The sequence below is a fragment of the Ambystoma mexicanum genome, chromosome 9, assembly GCF_040938575.1.
Source record: "Ambystoma mexicanum isolate Mex_15411 chromosome 9, UKY_AmexF1_1, whole genome shotgun sequence".
NCBI lineage: Eukaryota > Metazoa > Chordata > Amphibia > Caudata > Ambystomatidae > Ambystoma > Ambystoma mexicanum.
In genome coordinates this window covers 483,172,473-483,189,731 of record NC_090931.1, presented here as the reverse complement: position 1 = coordinate 483,189,731, position 17,259 = coordinate 483,172,473, and the positions used below count along the sequence as shown (strand labels likewise).

General features: G+C 42.5%; 1 protein-coding gene across 3 annotated transcripts in view; it reads right to left on the bottom strand.

The window, feature by feature from the left end:
• Positions 1-1,133: 1,133 nt before the first annotated feature.
• Positions 1,134-17,259, bottom strand: part of SLC13A5 (solute carrier family 13 member 5) — an 856,016-nt gene continuing 839,890 nt past the window's right edge. For 2 of the 3 annotated variants that reach the window (XM_069615028.1, XM_069615029.1), the window contains 2 exons: positions 16,949-17,086; positions 1,134-5,508 (listed from right to left, as the gene is read on the bottom strand). In XM_069615028.1, coding sequence (XP_069471129.1) covers positions 5,380-5,508; positions 16,949-17,086 — 267 coding nt within the window. In that variant the 3' untranslated portion in view covers positions 1,134-5,379. The remainder of the gene's footprint in view (positions 5,509-16,948; positions 17,087-17,259) is intronic. The other variant, XM_069615030.1, reaches the window with a different exon arrangement.

Here is a 17,259-nt window from a genome sequence, read left to right as displayed (position 1 = left end):
GTGGTTTCTGCCAGACACTTATCTGTTGCTTGGCAACTGACTCTGGCACTTCTCCCTCCTTGGAACCTCTAGTACTTACCCCCATTCCCTTCTCTCTCTCTGCATACTGCACGTTACGAATGTTCAATGGGCCTAGTAGGACCGCCTCTGTCTTTTTTTAATCATTGTTATTTTATTTGCCCCTTGTTCCCTGCCCTTTACCCTGCGGTCACTCTGAAACATAATTTCTTGATTTATAAGCACCTTACAAATGCACAATAAATAAATAAAATACGGCAGAAGGCGCTATACACATATTAGATACCATAACAATGTAAACACGGTTGCTGCTTTTTGGTGTGATACTTAAATTATTGGAGAGTTTGAGTGTGTACTGGACATGTGAAAGTGAAAACCTATTTGCTTAAATTCAAATACTGTCCCACAGTATGCAGGCCCTTGATTATTTGGGTAAACCAGGTTGCTTTTCGGAAGTCCCACACTCACTCCTGAAATAATACTGATTATACTACGCTCTTGGCTCAGCAATATGCCTTTGTACCTTCTCATGTTTTTGTTTAACAAACTTGTGAGCGAAACCTCACCATAGCTTCAATTCGAATGGTTTACGTTCAAGGAAGAAGACCACAGGAGTCATAGCTGTTCATTGCTTGTTTTCCACATAGCTTGAATTCTTTTGCACTGAATCCATGGTGTTAATGTAGAGCAATCAGTCATGAGTTGCAAACGCACACCACTGAATCTGAGTGATCATTGTTATAAAGGGTAGGTATTTGCAGGGTGTGAAAGCTCCCATGAAAATTTCATATCGATACTTTAAGCTAAACCATTAGCCTTATGATTCAAATTCAAAATGATGTATAACGGTGCAACATTCGGAAGAGCGGCCCAATGTATCATATTGTTGCACATTATGTGTAGCACACATAGAAGTACCTCTGGTTCAGAATGCCTCAATGTTAATTGACACTCCATACTTCTCGAGTTGAGAGGCAGCTCAACAGTGACACAAAGGTGCCAGTCTTACTAAATGAGAACATTGCAATCTTTGTCTAAATATATAAGAAGCAGTATTGCAAAGTGCAACAGAGGGAAACAAGTGCATTCTCCGGTTGAAAGTATGACACCAAACCTGTTTGGGAAGAACATTTATTTTAGAAAAATTGACAATGGTAAACTTTTAAGATTCTTGGCAATGTATTATTTAAAATGCATCAATTGGCAATTTATGAACATCGATTGGGCTTTCCTAGGAACAGGTTGTCATTTATATTTGCTCAAGAAATGAAATGCCAATGCCCTTGTATCACTTTATGTATGGAAATGATCCATACAGTAGAGTTATGATGCACTGACAGCCCTTCTTGGAAATCACATTTCTCTATAGCTAGATGTGATTCTTAGCCTTAAGGAATTCAGATCAGAACGATGGTACTTTTGGAAAAGAATGGGGGGGTTTCTCTAAATACTGTAGCAGTTCCAGAGGTGGACACTTCTGAGGGGCTTACAGAAGATTATCAGTCAGGGGCCTGGCAATAAGCATCAATGTTCCCCATCAGTGGGATGGTCAATATTTCTAGAAGACTCACCAAGAGGTCAGATTGATAGGGAGGGACCTGCATAGCAGTCAATCTACAAATCCATCTGTGAAGTTGCTGCAGAAGCGTTATAACAGAAATGGTCATGCAAGGCATCCATCTGAAAGGAACTGCAGACGTAGTAACTTAGGCATTTGCACAACATGAGAGAACGCCATTCACAAAACATCCCAATTACTGATCTTAAGAAACCCTGCTTTAGTAGATGGGCCATATGGATACTTAGGATCCCTGGGAAGATTTTTAGAACTCAATGAGGGTTATGGTTCTGCTTCAAAGTTCAGAAGTATGTGTAGGGGGCATACACATTAAGATGAAAATGTAAAAATAAATGGACTAAGACACCACACATGATACCCACAGTCTCCCAGGTAGTTGGCTTACATGTAACTTATAAGTCAAGTAATTGGTAATAGGAGAGAAGAACAACTACATACTGATGGTTGAGATTATGCTATGTTTTCTGACAGTGCTCTACTCAGACAATCAATGGATGATTAACTACCAGCTGGCTGTGACTGGCAGCACTATTCTTTATTGCTTCAGTGTGTTGGATATAGGACCTTCACCTTAGAGAGGCAGTGGGCCTCATTACAAGTTTGGAGGTAAATGGCTGCCTCCAAACTCGGGTCCGGGTTCCATGAATGGGGAAATACCGGGCCATTCCGTGCTTGGAGGCCCTGGTATTTCCCCATCCAGTGAACCCGGACCCGGTACATCCCCATTCCCATTCGAGCCCCTATAGGGCTCAATGGGAATGGGGAGCATGCTAACAACAGGCCCGTTAATGACGGGCCCGTTGTTAGCATGCTGGTCCACTCGCGGGACACGCTAAGGACGTCTGTTGAAAACAAGAGGTCCAGAGCGAGTCCCGCAAGGCAACCTCGTAATGGGGCGGTAAGGGGTTAGTGGCTTCGGCACCAGCACCGGCGGTGTTAACCCCTTAGCGCCCCTCTCGTAATGAGGCCCAGTTTGTTCTTTTAAAGCAGTGCCATAAAATGTAACATTTCCTTTTTCAATCATGGTTACAATCATTGCTATAAATGTATGGTCATCCTGGTGGAGTGGCTTTTCCAAATTCCTTTCAGAATCTGACTACTGGTACCAGCACATCTCGAATCGGATGAATATTTGGAGCAGAAGCCCTAGTGTTTTCCTTCAACGGTGAACACTGAAGAGCATTTAGAAAAAGCTGTTTGTACGTAATAATGCAAATCTTCCACCAAGGAATGGAAATGGGAGAACTGTATATGGAATGAATAATTAATCCCATATACCTGGAGCAAACAAATGATCATTGCAGCAATGCCACCTACTAAACAGCTGGCATTAGCATTGACAGGCACCTGTGACCTGGACTGTTTTAAGAACAAAACAGGTAGAAAGTAACTCGGTGTCACTGTTCCAGGGCAGTGAGTGCAAATCTTCAAAAGATCAACTAAACGTCTATTAAAAAGACGGCTTTAGTTAACAGACTGGACTTAATGAAAATTGAAGGAAACCACGGTCAAGAAAAATTACTTCTACGCTAAAACATGTTTAGGGAGGAGGAGGCACAGGCTCCAGTCCTCACCTGCATGTGCAAATTACATTGGTGGGTGACAGGAGGACACACAATGGGCTGTGTTATGATAGTTTCGGGTGGAGTCACTTTGTGTGCCGTGATCAAGTTCCCATGAACCGCTAACACACTGTTTTCTGGTTCTGCAAAAAAATTACATGTATTTGAAACAATCTGTGAATAGAGAACATCTTAAAGCAACAGTATTGGAAAAGGCAAGGAGGAGGCACACTTTGTAGTCCAGGATTCATTCACTGGGGCCTGGAAAGTAGCCATCCCCATCTCAAATCACGACTGTGTATGGTAGTTACCACTAAACAGAGTGATAGTTACTTGACAAAGGATAGCGCTATAGTCAGAGAGATAAGAATCAGGAACTAATCTATTTTCACATTCACATGATCTTGGCACATTGAATTTGCTATCTGAACGAGACAGTCTGTAGGCTTTCAGTCACTGGGTTTCAGCCATGCATTCCATTATAAGCGGCACTCCAGCGCAACCTAGTACTAGAGGGATTTTAGGTAGTTGGAGATAGAACCTCGTCCTATCCTTCTGTCTTCTTTGTATGCAATCTGAACGTTGGGGCCCCCTGTAATATTCTGCACTGGTTCTCTCATGTGGGCCATTCTGGAATAGCGTGATTAATGTTGCAATTGTCAATGTAACTTGGGATATTGTTCCTTGATTGTGTCATAATACTGTTGCTGGGACGAACCCTGCATAACTTAAGGCACCCTTTTGTGTGTTTTCAGCCATCCATAACATATTGCTTGGCCATGAAAAGGGTTATCCGTATTGAACAGCGGTCCGGAGTAGCATAACAAAGAAGTAAGCTTTTTCTTAATACAGTCGCTCAAGCTAAAGACAAACACTCCTGTTGTGCCCGTACAAGAGAGCATCCAAACAAGGGCAGTCATTTTGATATTTAAAGACATGAGTTCCACGAAAATAGCTAATTAACAACCCTTTACATTTCCATGCATATACGAGAAGTTATTTCTGTCTATATCCCAGAGTGGTTTTTACATTAAAGTCTCTTACCTTGATATAATCTATATGTATATTTTACATGTACTATTTGCGAGCTTGTGGGTAGTGCTTCGATAGAGTACTGCAATCTCATGTTGCCTTCGATGTATTGCATTCATATGTTGTATTTAAATGTTTACGCATTTCAGCTCCATAGTCCAGTGACAGATCCGGGAAGGTGCAGTGCAAAGGCGTGGCAGTGCAAATCCTACTGCCCTTTCAGCTTTCCATGAATCCACGCTCTCAAAGGACATAGCTGAACAGACACAATAGTGCCAATCTCATACTCGATAGGTTCTTGACCTCCCAAAACAAACTGCCAATCTGAAAGTGCTCAGCTAGTGCCGAAGGTGTAGTGTATTATGTATGGTAGTGGGCACTGACTCACCAGAAGGGGATTGGACATCACCAAGCTACATTAATTTCACAGATCCCATCTAACAGCCACCAGTTGGTCAAGACTTTCCGGCGGCATGGACATTAGCTTCTATGAGACCAAGAACGTAAAGATAAAAAGGGCCTTCAACACAATGGCAAATCTTGCGCAGACCTTATTCCAATAGCAACCTCTGCAACACCATATTACAATAACATGAAGTCAAAACGATTGGTCACCTGAGATCCCTTATTCATCGAGCATGATTGCCAGCCCCCTCCTACTTTGTGATCAATGGTTTCATTCAGAAATTTGACCAAGTGTGATCAAGGTGGTGTTCCGGGTTAACACCCTGGAGTGGCAGAAGCACCAACTGAGAGAATGTTCTAACTGCAAGTAATTATTTCTGAAAAAAGAAATTTAAATAAAGCAGTGCTCAATAATCAGTTGATGTAAAAGCACTGATATTTACTAAGTGACTCTATGCTCAACTCTCACTTTCCAATAAGCAATTGAGAAGCCCCAAGCTGTTCTTAAAGTTTCTTTCCCTTTGATTGGTGCCTCGGTAAATATACAAACATAATCCGCCGAAGTGCCCAGGTTCGTCTCAATCTCTGCAAAACCCCATAATCCCATAAACGCTTCCACAATTCTAGAAAAGGCTTTGAAGTATTTTTGACATTAGATTTGAATTTGAGATTCATCAAAGAGGCGGTCGTCCAGGCACACCTTGAATCTTCCTGTTATGGGTTGCCATTGAAGAATCCGTACAAAGGGGAGAGAATGAGCGAATGTCTTCATTTTCAGCACTTTCATTTGCTTCTTGTGGCATTTGCCCAAGTTGGGAAGGTATCCAAGACGAATATGGAACGACCCCAGCTATTGATGGCCAGGGTAGAGCAGAGCACTCCAATTATGTTCATTATTATTCCAGTTTTAGCCTGCAAAAGAAAAACACAACAGTGAGCCGGCAAAGAACTGTCATGGCAGATTAACTCAACCACAAAGAAGAAACCAGGGAGGGAATGCCTCAGACGACAGAGTTCCCTGGTGAAAGGCATTTTAATTGATTCTACAATCTGTTCCGCCTAAAGGCTGCAACTATTAAAACGTCGATTGTGTGTGTGTATACTGTTATAGCACAACCGAATGGACATTCGCAGATGTCCAATTTACACTCCTCTAAAAAAATATCAACAACAGAGTTCAAACCAGAAGATCGTTCTTGCTGATTTAGTAGAATGAACTAGTGTTACTGGATAGTTAGAAATATATGTATTGAGGCGGATTAACGGAAAATGCTAAACCCATGATGGGACAAGCAAAGCATTCATTGTGTCTTGTGCTCAGCACGGCCTACATGCATGTCCCACAGATTCTCAAACGGGACTTGCAGTCAGAGAAGGACTGGTCTGCAAGTTCAAAGTTCTCCCCGGAACATTTTTATTTCTAAGTTGCTGGCGCACACCAAGACCTACATATACACTGGACACCAGTACCCAGGTTGGTTGAAATGTGTGGTCTGTCCTCCATCCACCTGGATGATTTCAGAAGCCTTTACTAGCAAAGCACTTGTAGCTTTTCACCCCTATTTCAGGAGTGACAGTATTTTTTTATTTTAATTGAAGAAACGTTAACTATGCATGAGTTATAGCGTTTTAGGCCATGTAATGCAGGCAAGGATCTGAAAAGACCCCAGTCTGCATAGCACTTTTAGATGCATCAGACTTGTGTCAGGGCAGAACAACTGACAGAGACCAAAAGTAATGGGCAGAACTGCTGATAAATGCTTCTAACCAGGGTTAATTGTATAATCAATATTTATTTTAATACAGAATTCATGACAGCTGTGGTGATCTCAAGGCTATGCAAATATCTTCATGCAAAAACACAATAAAAAATAATGGGACCAACTCCATTCAACCTATTTGATCAGGTGTACTCATTCACCAACTCATTCACACTTCTTATTCAATGTAACTCATCTGTACTGGCCTATACAAGTAAAAAGGCTGAACAACAATGATTTTCCAAATTTCCTACACCCCATATGTCTACAAATGTGTATTTTCTAGTTACACAACAAGTGTTGTACACACCTGTTTCAGCCGGAATATGCGGGCCTATAAACTATAGCCCTTAGATGTCTCCAGCCTTCTTCACAACAAAATGAGTGCCTCGCTGTGCCCCACTTGTACTCCTTTTAGTGTTGGTGTCTCATCTGAGAGAATAGACTTTGGATGCAGGATCGGGACTGTGGGATTTCTCCAGAATATTCATGCGACCCAATCGCTTGAAACTGTGCCTATTATGTGATTCTATGGAAGTTCTCAATCATCTACGTCGAGTTGAAAATGGCCCCTACCAATGCTTGTCTTGGCTGTCCTTATTCGTATTGTATGCCCTTGTTAATGCTTCTTCAGCTCATGCTCCCTTGTCAAGTTCTGTTGATCTGATTTGAAGTGCTCCCTTCACCTATTCACATGATGGTTTCTATGGGCACCCATAGATTCACATAATTGGCACAGTTTCAAGCGATTTGGTCGCATGAACATTTTGGAGAAATCCCACAGTTGAGAGCCTGCATCCAAAGTCTATCCTTGGAGATGAGGTACCAACAATAAAAGGCATACAAGTGGGGCACAGTGAGGCACCCATTTTGTCCTGAAGAAGGCTGGAGACATCTAAGGGCTATAGTTTATGGGCCTGCATATTCTGGCTGAAACACATGTTGACAACACTTGTGGCAACACTTGTTGTGTACCACAAAATACACTTGTACAGGCCAGTACAGATGAGTTACATTGAATGAGAAGTGTGAATGAGTTGGTGAATGAGTACACCTGATCAAATAAGTTGAATGGCGTTGGTGCCCTTATTTTTTATTAGATGTTTTTAGTATGGAGATATTTGCATGACCTTGAGATCACCACGGTTGTCATGAATTTTGTATTAAAATAAACATTGATTACACAATTAACCCTGGTTAGAAGCATTTATCAGCAGTTCTGTCCATTCTTTTTGCTCTCGGTCAGTTGTTTTGTCTAAATATATTGTGCACCTGGAGGATCGAGTCCGTACCAGGTACCCTTAGTATTGTTTATACTGTGTCAGGGCAGGACAGGTGCAGATGAAGGGCACAGAGAGGATGTACATCCCGAACAAAGTGCTTCGAAAAAAAGAATGTCCTTCAAAAAGCACCTGTCCATTTTGAAATGCTGACACTTACAGAAGCCGTTCACTTGCTTGCAATGCTGGTCCATCATCTTTTGAGAATCGACGGACATACAAACATTTGGTGTGTTAGTTAACTACGTTATAGACAAGGTCAAAGCAAAAGTGCATAGGCACAGGCAGTATGGACATATAAAATGCCTGCATGAAATGTTTCCAGGGGTTGATTGCTTGTGGCCCAGATAACCTTTCAATGGCTTTGTGATGACTATTGCAATTAAATGAGCTAGGTCAGTTGGGGGTTTGAAATCAATAACCTTGACATTGCATCTGAACAAGTTTGAGCTAGAGCTGGTTTCTTGTAGGTACTAAATAAACAAAAGTTATTTTTATTTTCATTCCATTACCTCATAATAAGTTTGTCTGAAAAGACGCCTTAAATAGATACTTATATGGGAAATATGCAGATTTCATTGACTGCCTGACCTATGCTGCAATCTTTCCTGATACGAGAACTGGGGGAATCTACCTTAAGTGACTAATCCTAAGATCCTTCTGTATAAAATTTATTTTTTTCAAGTTGTAGTGTAGGAATAAAGTCACAGAGACATGCTAGAAACGCCTGCAGTTTGTCTGCATGAAGGGAAAAATGATCCCAGAGTGGCCAACTATTGTCTCGTTGAAAATCAAATATCCTAACATCCATATCCATTTTCTCCATCAGTAGACCCATCACAAAAAAAAGATAGGATCGGAGGGAGGAAACATCCCTGCCTCTTCCTTCTCAAAATGGAAACCTCAATAATGAAATTCTTTTGCTTGGCCCAGGAACCATCATCATCATCATATTGGGTTTACACAGATTAACAAAATCAACGAAACAAGTACATTACCTATTTGTCGGTCTACAACTATTTGTTTAAAGATGCCAAAAAAGAAAATACCATTCAGACAAGTACAATACTAATTCAGCATTCAACAACCAAATCTATAAGGTATTCGTTCTCGCTTCCTGGTATGATAAAGCTATGTGGTTGACATGCATTCTTTCACAAGGATCTATCTGGAAATAAAACCACATTTTTTAAAATGTATTATTCTATTCAAACAACAATCGGTTCTACTGTTTTGCTATAAATGAACAGTGAAACAGGTTTGTGCAAGCCAGCATGCTGCTAGTCCTTCCTTTGAGAGTAAAGGCTACCAATAGCCTTTGGGTAGAGGTATCAATTTACCCATCATTCTTGTTCAATTTCCAAAGCTGGGAAGTCACTACCTTGCCCAGTTTGTAAAGAATTCTCATTGAGGTATATGAAAATGCTGCTGGCAATATTGCCCTCCTAGATTTTCTATGACGCTAGTGGGGTTTCCTTGTAACAGGAGCTGGGAAATACATGATTTCTTCAATAAAGGGAGTGCTCCTGTATTTATCTCAATGGATTTTTATTTTCTCATTTGCATTTACCTCAATGAAACACCCAACAAAACAAATGATCAATTAAAAATATTTGCGTGTGAATTCTTTCTTTGTAAGCATATATATTTTTTAACACAGGACAATCTGAACACTACAACCATATTCAACATTTTTCCTCACTCGTGCATACGTGTCACATTCATCCACCATGATATACCTCTTCCCTCTTTCTTTGTGTTTCCTCCTTCCAAAATAGGAATTGACAAAACATTCATTTAATTACTCTTGTTAAATAATCATCTGAATAAATCCATTTAAAGTTAGAATATGCACTGTCTTGGTTATACATATAGATCTACACATTCTGACCCTAATATTGCATTATCGTTTTGGGCTGCAATAAGGTCTTCATCAGAGTCTAATTAGTCAGCAATCCAACAATCCAATACTTCAATTGTTAATGTTAATGCAGTGTGAAAAGATGGGGCGTGGGGGGGGGGGGGGAGTTGAAGATTTTTCATTTGGAAGATTTGTCAAGGCATGGATTAATTTTGTGTAAAACACAGGCTGGTGTTGACACTGTCTCCATATATGAGGGTTGCAACATCTTTACTCTTCTCCCTCTAAGTTTAAAATGGTTTAGACAGCTCCAATCGTTAATAGTCGATTGGTTAAAATTCGGAGATTAAATCCCCCCTAGAAGAGATCCCTTTTGCTCAGAGAGCTCAATTTCACATGTCCGCAGATAGTGTTACTTCAGGAGATGCACCTACATCAGGCACACACTGATAGGCTCAGGGATAATTTGGTACCCTGAGCAATTCCTTGCTTTTGCCCAAGCAAAGAGAATTTGAGTATCTATCCTGCAGAGAAGAAACTGTTTCCTAACTATTGGGAGAGACTTCCATTATCCAGAGGGACAATACCTCCTTTTCAGGGATAAGAGTTGGGATTTTCCACTCCCTATTATGGTGGTGTGTGCTCCAAATCAAAGTCAGGGGGCCTTTATAAAGCAGTGTTTGTGACTGGGTCAACATGGTGAGTGGAAGATTATATTTGCTGGGGATTTGACAGATCTGGGGGAGAGCGCATGGGACAATAGGAGCTAAATCCATGTAAACATTGTAATCCCTTGGATTAATAGATAGTTGGAGGATGTTTCAATTGAACAGGTGGGATTTCTCATCCTTCATTGTTGTTACTCCTATTTGGCTGTGAGGCCATCAAAGTACACATATACTTCTTATCCACATATAAGACAATTACAATATAATTACCCAAAACCAAATGACCACCTTATCATAGGACAGTGATTGCCTTAAGGGGATACCCTCAAGTCAGTACTAATGTCGGTCCCCCATCCAACCCTTCAGTTTGTATTGACCGTATGGGATGTTGCCCACCCGCAGGTAGGCCCCTCAAGTTTTTCCTCAATGGGATTAAATTGGCTCCAGAAAGTTTTGAGTACTAGGCAGTGAAGCAGCTGTAAGTGCTTGGGTGAAAGTGGTCGGTCAGCTGCCAATAGATATAAGTGCAGGCCTGTGGTGGTGTAGGCCAATGGGTGCCAAGGCAAGTGCTGGAATGGGTGGAGTCTGAAGGCGATTGGGTGTGAGAAGGCAGGGCCCAGGAGGACACATAAGGGCCCTGGTCACCAATCTCAGCAGCAGTGAGGTTTAGCAGGGGAGGGGGGCAGGGAAGGACGAGGTGAAAAGGAAGGTCTTGAGGAACTTCCAGAATTTGAGGAGATCTGGCACAAGATGAAGAGGAAGGGGGAGGCTGTGCCATAGGAGGGAGCCTACTAAGGAAAGATTGACCACCAGCTCGCTGTTTGGCAAAGCGCTTGACACACAGGGAGTTGGTGCCGGAGGAGTGTAAAGATCTGGAGGGAGAGTACTTGGTGAGAGCCAGTTGTAGTATGCGTGGTCACTGACCCTAGACAGTCTTATGGATGATGCAGAGGGATTTGAATGTGATCCTTGCAGCAATCAGGAGCCAGTGGAGAGTTTTGAGGGCTGGAGAGATGCAGTCTATGGGCTTGAGGCAAAGGATAAGTCGTGCAGCCCTATTCTGGATTAGCTGTACGATCTTCCCTCATTGTAGGATAATCTTCTGAAGCATAGGATATCATCCCTGATCAAAGAACTACATCCATATGCTGTTCTCAGCCAGTGTATACACTTGTTTATAAGGGAGTCTCTCGGTTCAGGCTGGTCACTGGGGCATTTGGGGTCCCTGTGCATAAATACCACACCCATTCTTCGTGGTCCCCCAAGATTGCGTACTCCATCCCCGGCATAGAGTATTTCTTTGAATTTGGGGTCTGTGGTTTTGGTGCGTAACTACTTGCAAGGCTATGGCTGCTCTACGGCCTGCTTCATCTGTCCCTTCCTGTGATTTACCCCCCGCCTAATGTGCTGACCCCCATAGCCAACTTCCCCTTGATCCTCCCACTGTGAAGTTTGGACAGATTTAGCCTGATAATCATTGAATATGAAATTCCTGCCACTGTCAGTTTGCCCTCTACTCTGCTTTACAGGCTTTGCTTCTATGGGCATCCTGGTGCCACTTTTGACAAGCTGTATAATTTCTGTCTTTGAAGGTCCACAGTGACTCTTTGCTACTATTTTAGGTCCCCATATATCAACCTCATAGCTGATTTGGTGCTTCCCTGGAATGACTCTTCCAGGGCCTCTACCGTTATCTAGTATCAGCAGTAAAGGTTTCTTTAAGGCCACCAGTTCGGTAAGAACCAAAGAACAATGGCAGACTCGTGTTGGTTGCTCTAAGATTGAATCAGATGTAGAGGTTTTTCCAAGTGAGGCAATACAAGTGGCAATTAAACCCAACAAGTGTTATTTCCCAGAAGGCAGGCCTGTCGCATTGGTTTCATGGTTTCATGGCAATGGATGTCTTTCGGTGATAATGTGAAAGTGACCTTTTGTGCGGGAGATCCCCTTTCCTGCGGTCCCATCACTAAAGGGATGCATGTTAAGGTCACCATAGAGGCTGCTTTAGGTTCCTCTGCGTTCAGGGTTGCACTTATATCGGGAGTGTCAATGACAGGGCCAGAATTGGACTTTGCCTGAGAACTATTTTTCAAAGGTCTTGCAGTGCCTTTTCGGGGACCAGGGCATAAGCATGGGACCAGAAGACGGAGCAGAAGAGGGGTCATATGTATCAGTGTGCGTCAAAGTTGTTGGTTCACAAGGCCCCGATGGAATTTTATCCAGTGCTAACCTCCCGTTGCTCAGCAGTGTCAAAGGAATGGTATCACTTGTCACAGAACTGTCTACTGTTTGGGCCAGGTGGGTATCCCCTATATTGGGTAGGGCTACTGACTGCATATACCCTTTGTTGTGGTGGGGGCGTCTGGATTTTTCCCTGCGGTGATCGGAGCGCTTCCCAGAAGTGTATCGATTTAGTTAATCAAATTGTAAGCATCGCCCCTTATCATGACAGGGCTGTGGGTCCTGTTCTTATTGCCACCTAAATCACAGTCTATGGTGGGTGGGTCCACTAGCCTCCGCTTCACAGATAAAATGTTCCTCTTGGTTATGCAAGACTCAGTTCGAGATGGTGACGGTGACGCTGGGGATGGAGGTGGAGAAGCAACGACATCCGTTGCCACAGCTACCATTGCCATATTGTTGCAAACGGAGCAAAGTGCAATGGAAAAGGCATAATCAAAACAACATGCAGGGCAGAAAAACTGTTCATAAGGGTCCTCCGCCACCCCCTCTTCGCAGCCCTATTCTGTGCTTGGTGCTTTGGGGCGATGGTTCAGCTTACAGTGAAGGGGTTATGACAAATAAGTAACCCCCCTGCAATCACATAACACCCCTGCGGTGCCCAACACCCCACACCCTTTGTCCCCTGTCAGGCTTCGGCCCTGGCAGGGAATGCAGCTGGCAATGTAGGAAGGGGGCGTGTCCTGTAGCCCGATCCTCGGTGTATGGTAGCCCTCCTGGACCAGAAAGAAACTGTTGCTGGGTACCCTGTGCCCTTTGTCCCCCGGCGGGGAATGCAGCTGGCAATGTAGGAAGGGGATGTGGCCTGCGGCTCGATCCTCTGTGTATGGCAGCCCTCCTGGGCCAGACAAAAAATGTTGCTTGGCACCTTTTGTCCCCCAGTTGGCTTTTTATTTTTAATCAGTTGGCCTGGCAATGTGTTGTACATGCTAAGGTAGAGGTCATGGCCTGGTAAGCTCTCGCCCCTATGATGTGGACACCTATTTATTGCGAACAAGAGGGGAAACAGGTTGAGGCTTTGGAAGAGAAGCACAAGAGAGGCAACAGAGAGATATGTACAGAGGAAGCTGTTGGATGCTATAGCAAAGCTTAATCAGCTCATCAATCAGAACGCAGAGACCACATTGGCTAAATAGAGACAAAGCTTTTTGTTCGAACAGGTTGCTGAAACCACGTTCTAATAGCAAGACAACTTGAAGTCAGAAGTAACCAAACGTTCATTCAATTCCTTCAGGCAAGTGATAGCCACTTAATCAGTGTTAGCGTCTTTGCAGGATTTAATGATTCTCTTTATGAAGATGACCTCTCTCCCCCAATACTTCTTCGCAGGATGGGTATCTTGATGAGGTTAATTTGCCAGAAACTTACTCCAGAGCAAAGAGATCGCTAATAATGGCCAATAACAGACTGAGTTGACAAGAGTGATCCTCTCACTTAATTTGAATAGCATAAGCCCAGATGGCTTTACATCTACATTTCCTAAAACCTTTAGCATCATTCTGGCTCTTTATATGGCCACTCTTTTTATTTCTTTTAGAAATGTATGGCAGATAATGGCCTCTATGAAAGACTCTCAAATAGGGACAATACCCAATCCCGCCAAGGATCCGACTCTGTGTTCATTCTATAGGCCCATTGCTCTAATGATCATAGATGCCAAAATACTCACAATGGGCATTGCCTAAAAGGATCAAGCCGTTCCATCAAGGCCTGATATGACCTGACCAATTGGTTTTTTATCACAAACAGGAAGGCCACCAGCAACACCAGACCTGTGCTACATATAATAGACAAGGTTACACAATTTAAATGTAGGGCTGTACTTCTCCAGTTAGATGGTGTGAATGCTTTAGATCATGTGGATTTGGGATTTTTGGCATGTTCTCACCCAAATTTGGGATTGGTCAGGGGATGATCTCCATGGTATTGTCGTGCTAGGAAGCACCTACAGACAGAGTGTGGGATAATGATGCCTTTTTGGATTTTTTTCACATGGTCAGAGGCACCAAGCAGGGTACTCACTATCCCCATTTCTTTTTTCAGTGGTCATGGAACCCTTTGCAGCCCACGTAAGAATGGTAAAATCGAAGGGGTGCTGTGGGGCCAGAAGGAACACATGCTCTGTCTGTTCGTAGATGACAAGCTGTTGTCTATCACTGCCCAAAAGACATTCCCTCGGATTTTGGATTTTAAGGTAACTAGGGCAAAATCTTTGCTGTTAAAGTTGAGCCTTTAAAAAACCTGTAAGCAAGCATATTCAGAGGGTAGTAATATGCCAGTGGGCAAGGGGAGCATTAAAATATCTTGTGCTTTTTCCTACTAAGGATTTCACTCACCTGTATGCAGTTAATTGTCCATGGCTTTACGAGCAAATCAGAAAAGACCTGTGGCCGTGGAGGGCCATAGAAACATTCTAGATGGGTAGGATAGCTGTGCTTAAAATGATGGATGTGCTGCAATAAAAAGGTATCTTTTACAGACACTCCCAATACTGGTTCTAATGACCTAACAGAATTCGTCTAAAAATGTGTTGTTTATTTTGGCAAGGAAAGAGCAGAGAAATTGGTGTTTGTGTGTGTCCTGATCTAAAAGACGTCACTCAACTGAAGGTACTAGGTAAACCAATCCAGCAACAAGGAAAAAAGGTGGCCGCTTATGGTGGAAGTGATACCATGAAACTGACCTGTATGCTTAAGCAGAATAGTCCTGGAAGTTCAAATGTTAACCCGTATATCTAGATAACTCTGGTGGGGTGGAATGCAGTCTGTAGAAAAGGGGAGTATGACAACTTTCCTCTCCCCTTTCATGCCACTTCTGGGCAATCCTGAATTCACATCTAGGGTCTAATCGAGATGCTTTCAGAAATGGGAGAAAGTGGGGTGTAGTCAACTGTGAGACCTTTTTCGTAAAGGGGAAATTAAATCCCAAAGTAAGCAAGAGTTTAGGATTGTGGAGCAAGACATATTTAAAAATGTAGAGATGTGGCATTGGGCTCTCCATGAGCAGAAAAAATGGGAGGATGTTAACGGAATTTGAAAAAGAGCTTTTCATGGTGGACAGTCAGCCTAGGGGATCATTTGAAAGCTTAATAATAATCTGGTTGCCAGAAAATTCTCACTTCCTGAGAGTAAATGTTAGAGCATGCCAGAAAGACCTGGAGAAAGACATCCAACAGAGACTTGTAGTCCATATGGAGGAACATTTGTAGAAACACAATTTCCGTTCAGGCTCAAGATGCTCAACTTAAAATCACTGGAGTATTGCTTGTGTAACAACGTGGAAGAGTAATACTATTTACTCGTAAATCAGATCTTCGTTGGAGGGGCTGTGGGAGTAGGGGGCTCTTAATTTCATTTTTGACGGGTATGTCTGGTGCGGCGAGGCTTCTGGCTTGAGATTCTTGCTGAAAGAGCGGATATTCTGGGTTATTCCAATCCTGATACGCAGGCTTCATTCTGTTGAACCTCTTCGCAGAGGGAGACGGGGATGGTCCCAATGATTTTAGGCTGATTCCGAAGTTACTGCGGGCATCTAAGTGGTACATCCCGAAGCTATGGGTTAAGGCAGAACCTTCACGGAAAATGTTATGGCTCTATAGTGTTTGGAAAATACTGAGCTTGTGAACTCCACAAGACTGCTATCGTTTCTTATTCGATATAGGGACCATTTCGGGTATATGCCTCTATGGATTATGACGGTTTGTTGTGTCCCCAAAGAATTTGAGCGGTGCACTGGTTTGACTTCTAGGGAATCACTCTGAATTGATGATCCTCTGTGATCCGGACGCTGTATAGACCAGTGTATGGTGTGGGGTTAATTGGGGTGGGAACATGTGAGCTGTGGAACCTACAATATACACTGAGAGGGCGAGATGCCGTTACCAAATGCCATAATTGTGTGCTGATTGTGTGTTCATTACTTAATAAAGGAAAAACGGTACAAACAAAATGCAAAACACATAATTCAAACAAGGGACACACAAAAGCAAACCAACAGAATTTCGAGATGGCTTTGAATAGTCATAATGAACATTACCAATGAAACTAAACAATAGAAATACAGTGTCTCAGATAAAGTTTTGTCAAATTAAACTTTAATCAAGAAAGCATTCTTTATATGGCCTTCCAGATGTTTTGGACTCAAAGACCCATGTTACTTCACTACTGACTCTGCCGGCTAGGGCTGATGGGAGATGAAGTCCAACATTTCTGGTGGGCTACATAATGAGACTAGTTTTCATCAGGTATATGTAGGTCTTTCTATGTGAAATATAAGCAACAATCTTATATCAGCAGCGAACACTGATAATTTACAGTAATGATTAAAGTACAATTAGCAAACAAATTACTTCATAACAGTAAACATGAGAGTCGAAAATTAAGCATTTTAATACTTCATGTGGACTGGAGTGACTCTTCATTGACTTTCTAATGTTCTGGGAAGTTTTTATTCTGTATGCTTTGGTACTGGGGAATTCCCTGGCAGTGGTTTAGGCATCTAGTTTTCTCCATGAATTAATCAAATAAAAAGAAAATGCTTTACCATGTCAGAGACATGCAGGTGACCGTAGGAAAACACAATGGCGTTTGGTGGCGTGGCAACAGGCAACATGAAGGCGAAGGATGTACTCAGGGTGCAGGGGATCATGATGTAAAGAGGGTTGATCTTAATAGACTGAGACTGTAAATGAAAAAAATACAAATGGCTACTGAAATACACAACCCAAAACACCATTGTGAACACACAGAAATATACATTTGTAGACAATACCAACACTGGAATATTGAGGTTTCGTACAATTAATAATGATGGTTCAAGGGGGGGGGGGGTAATTGTGCAATTGCACATCCATA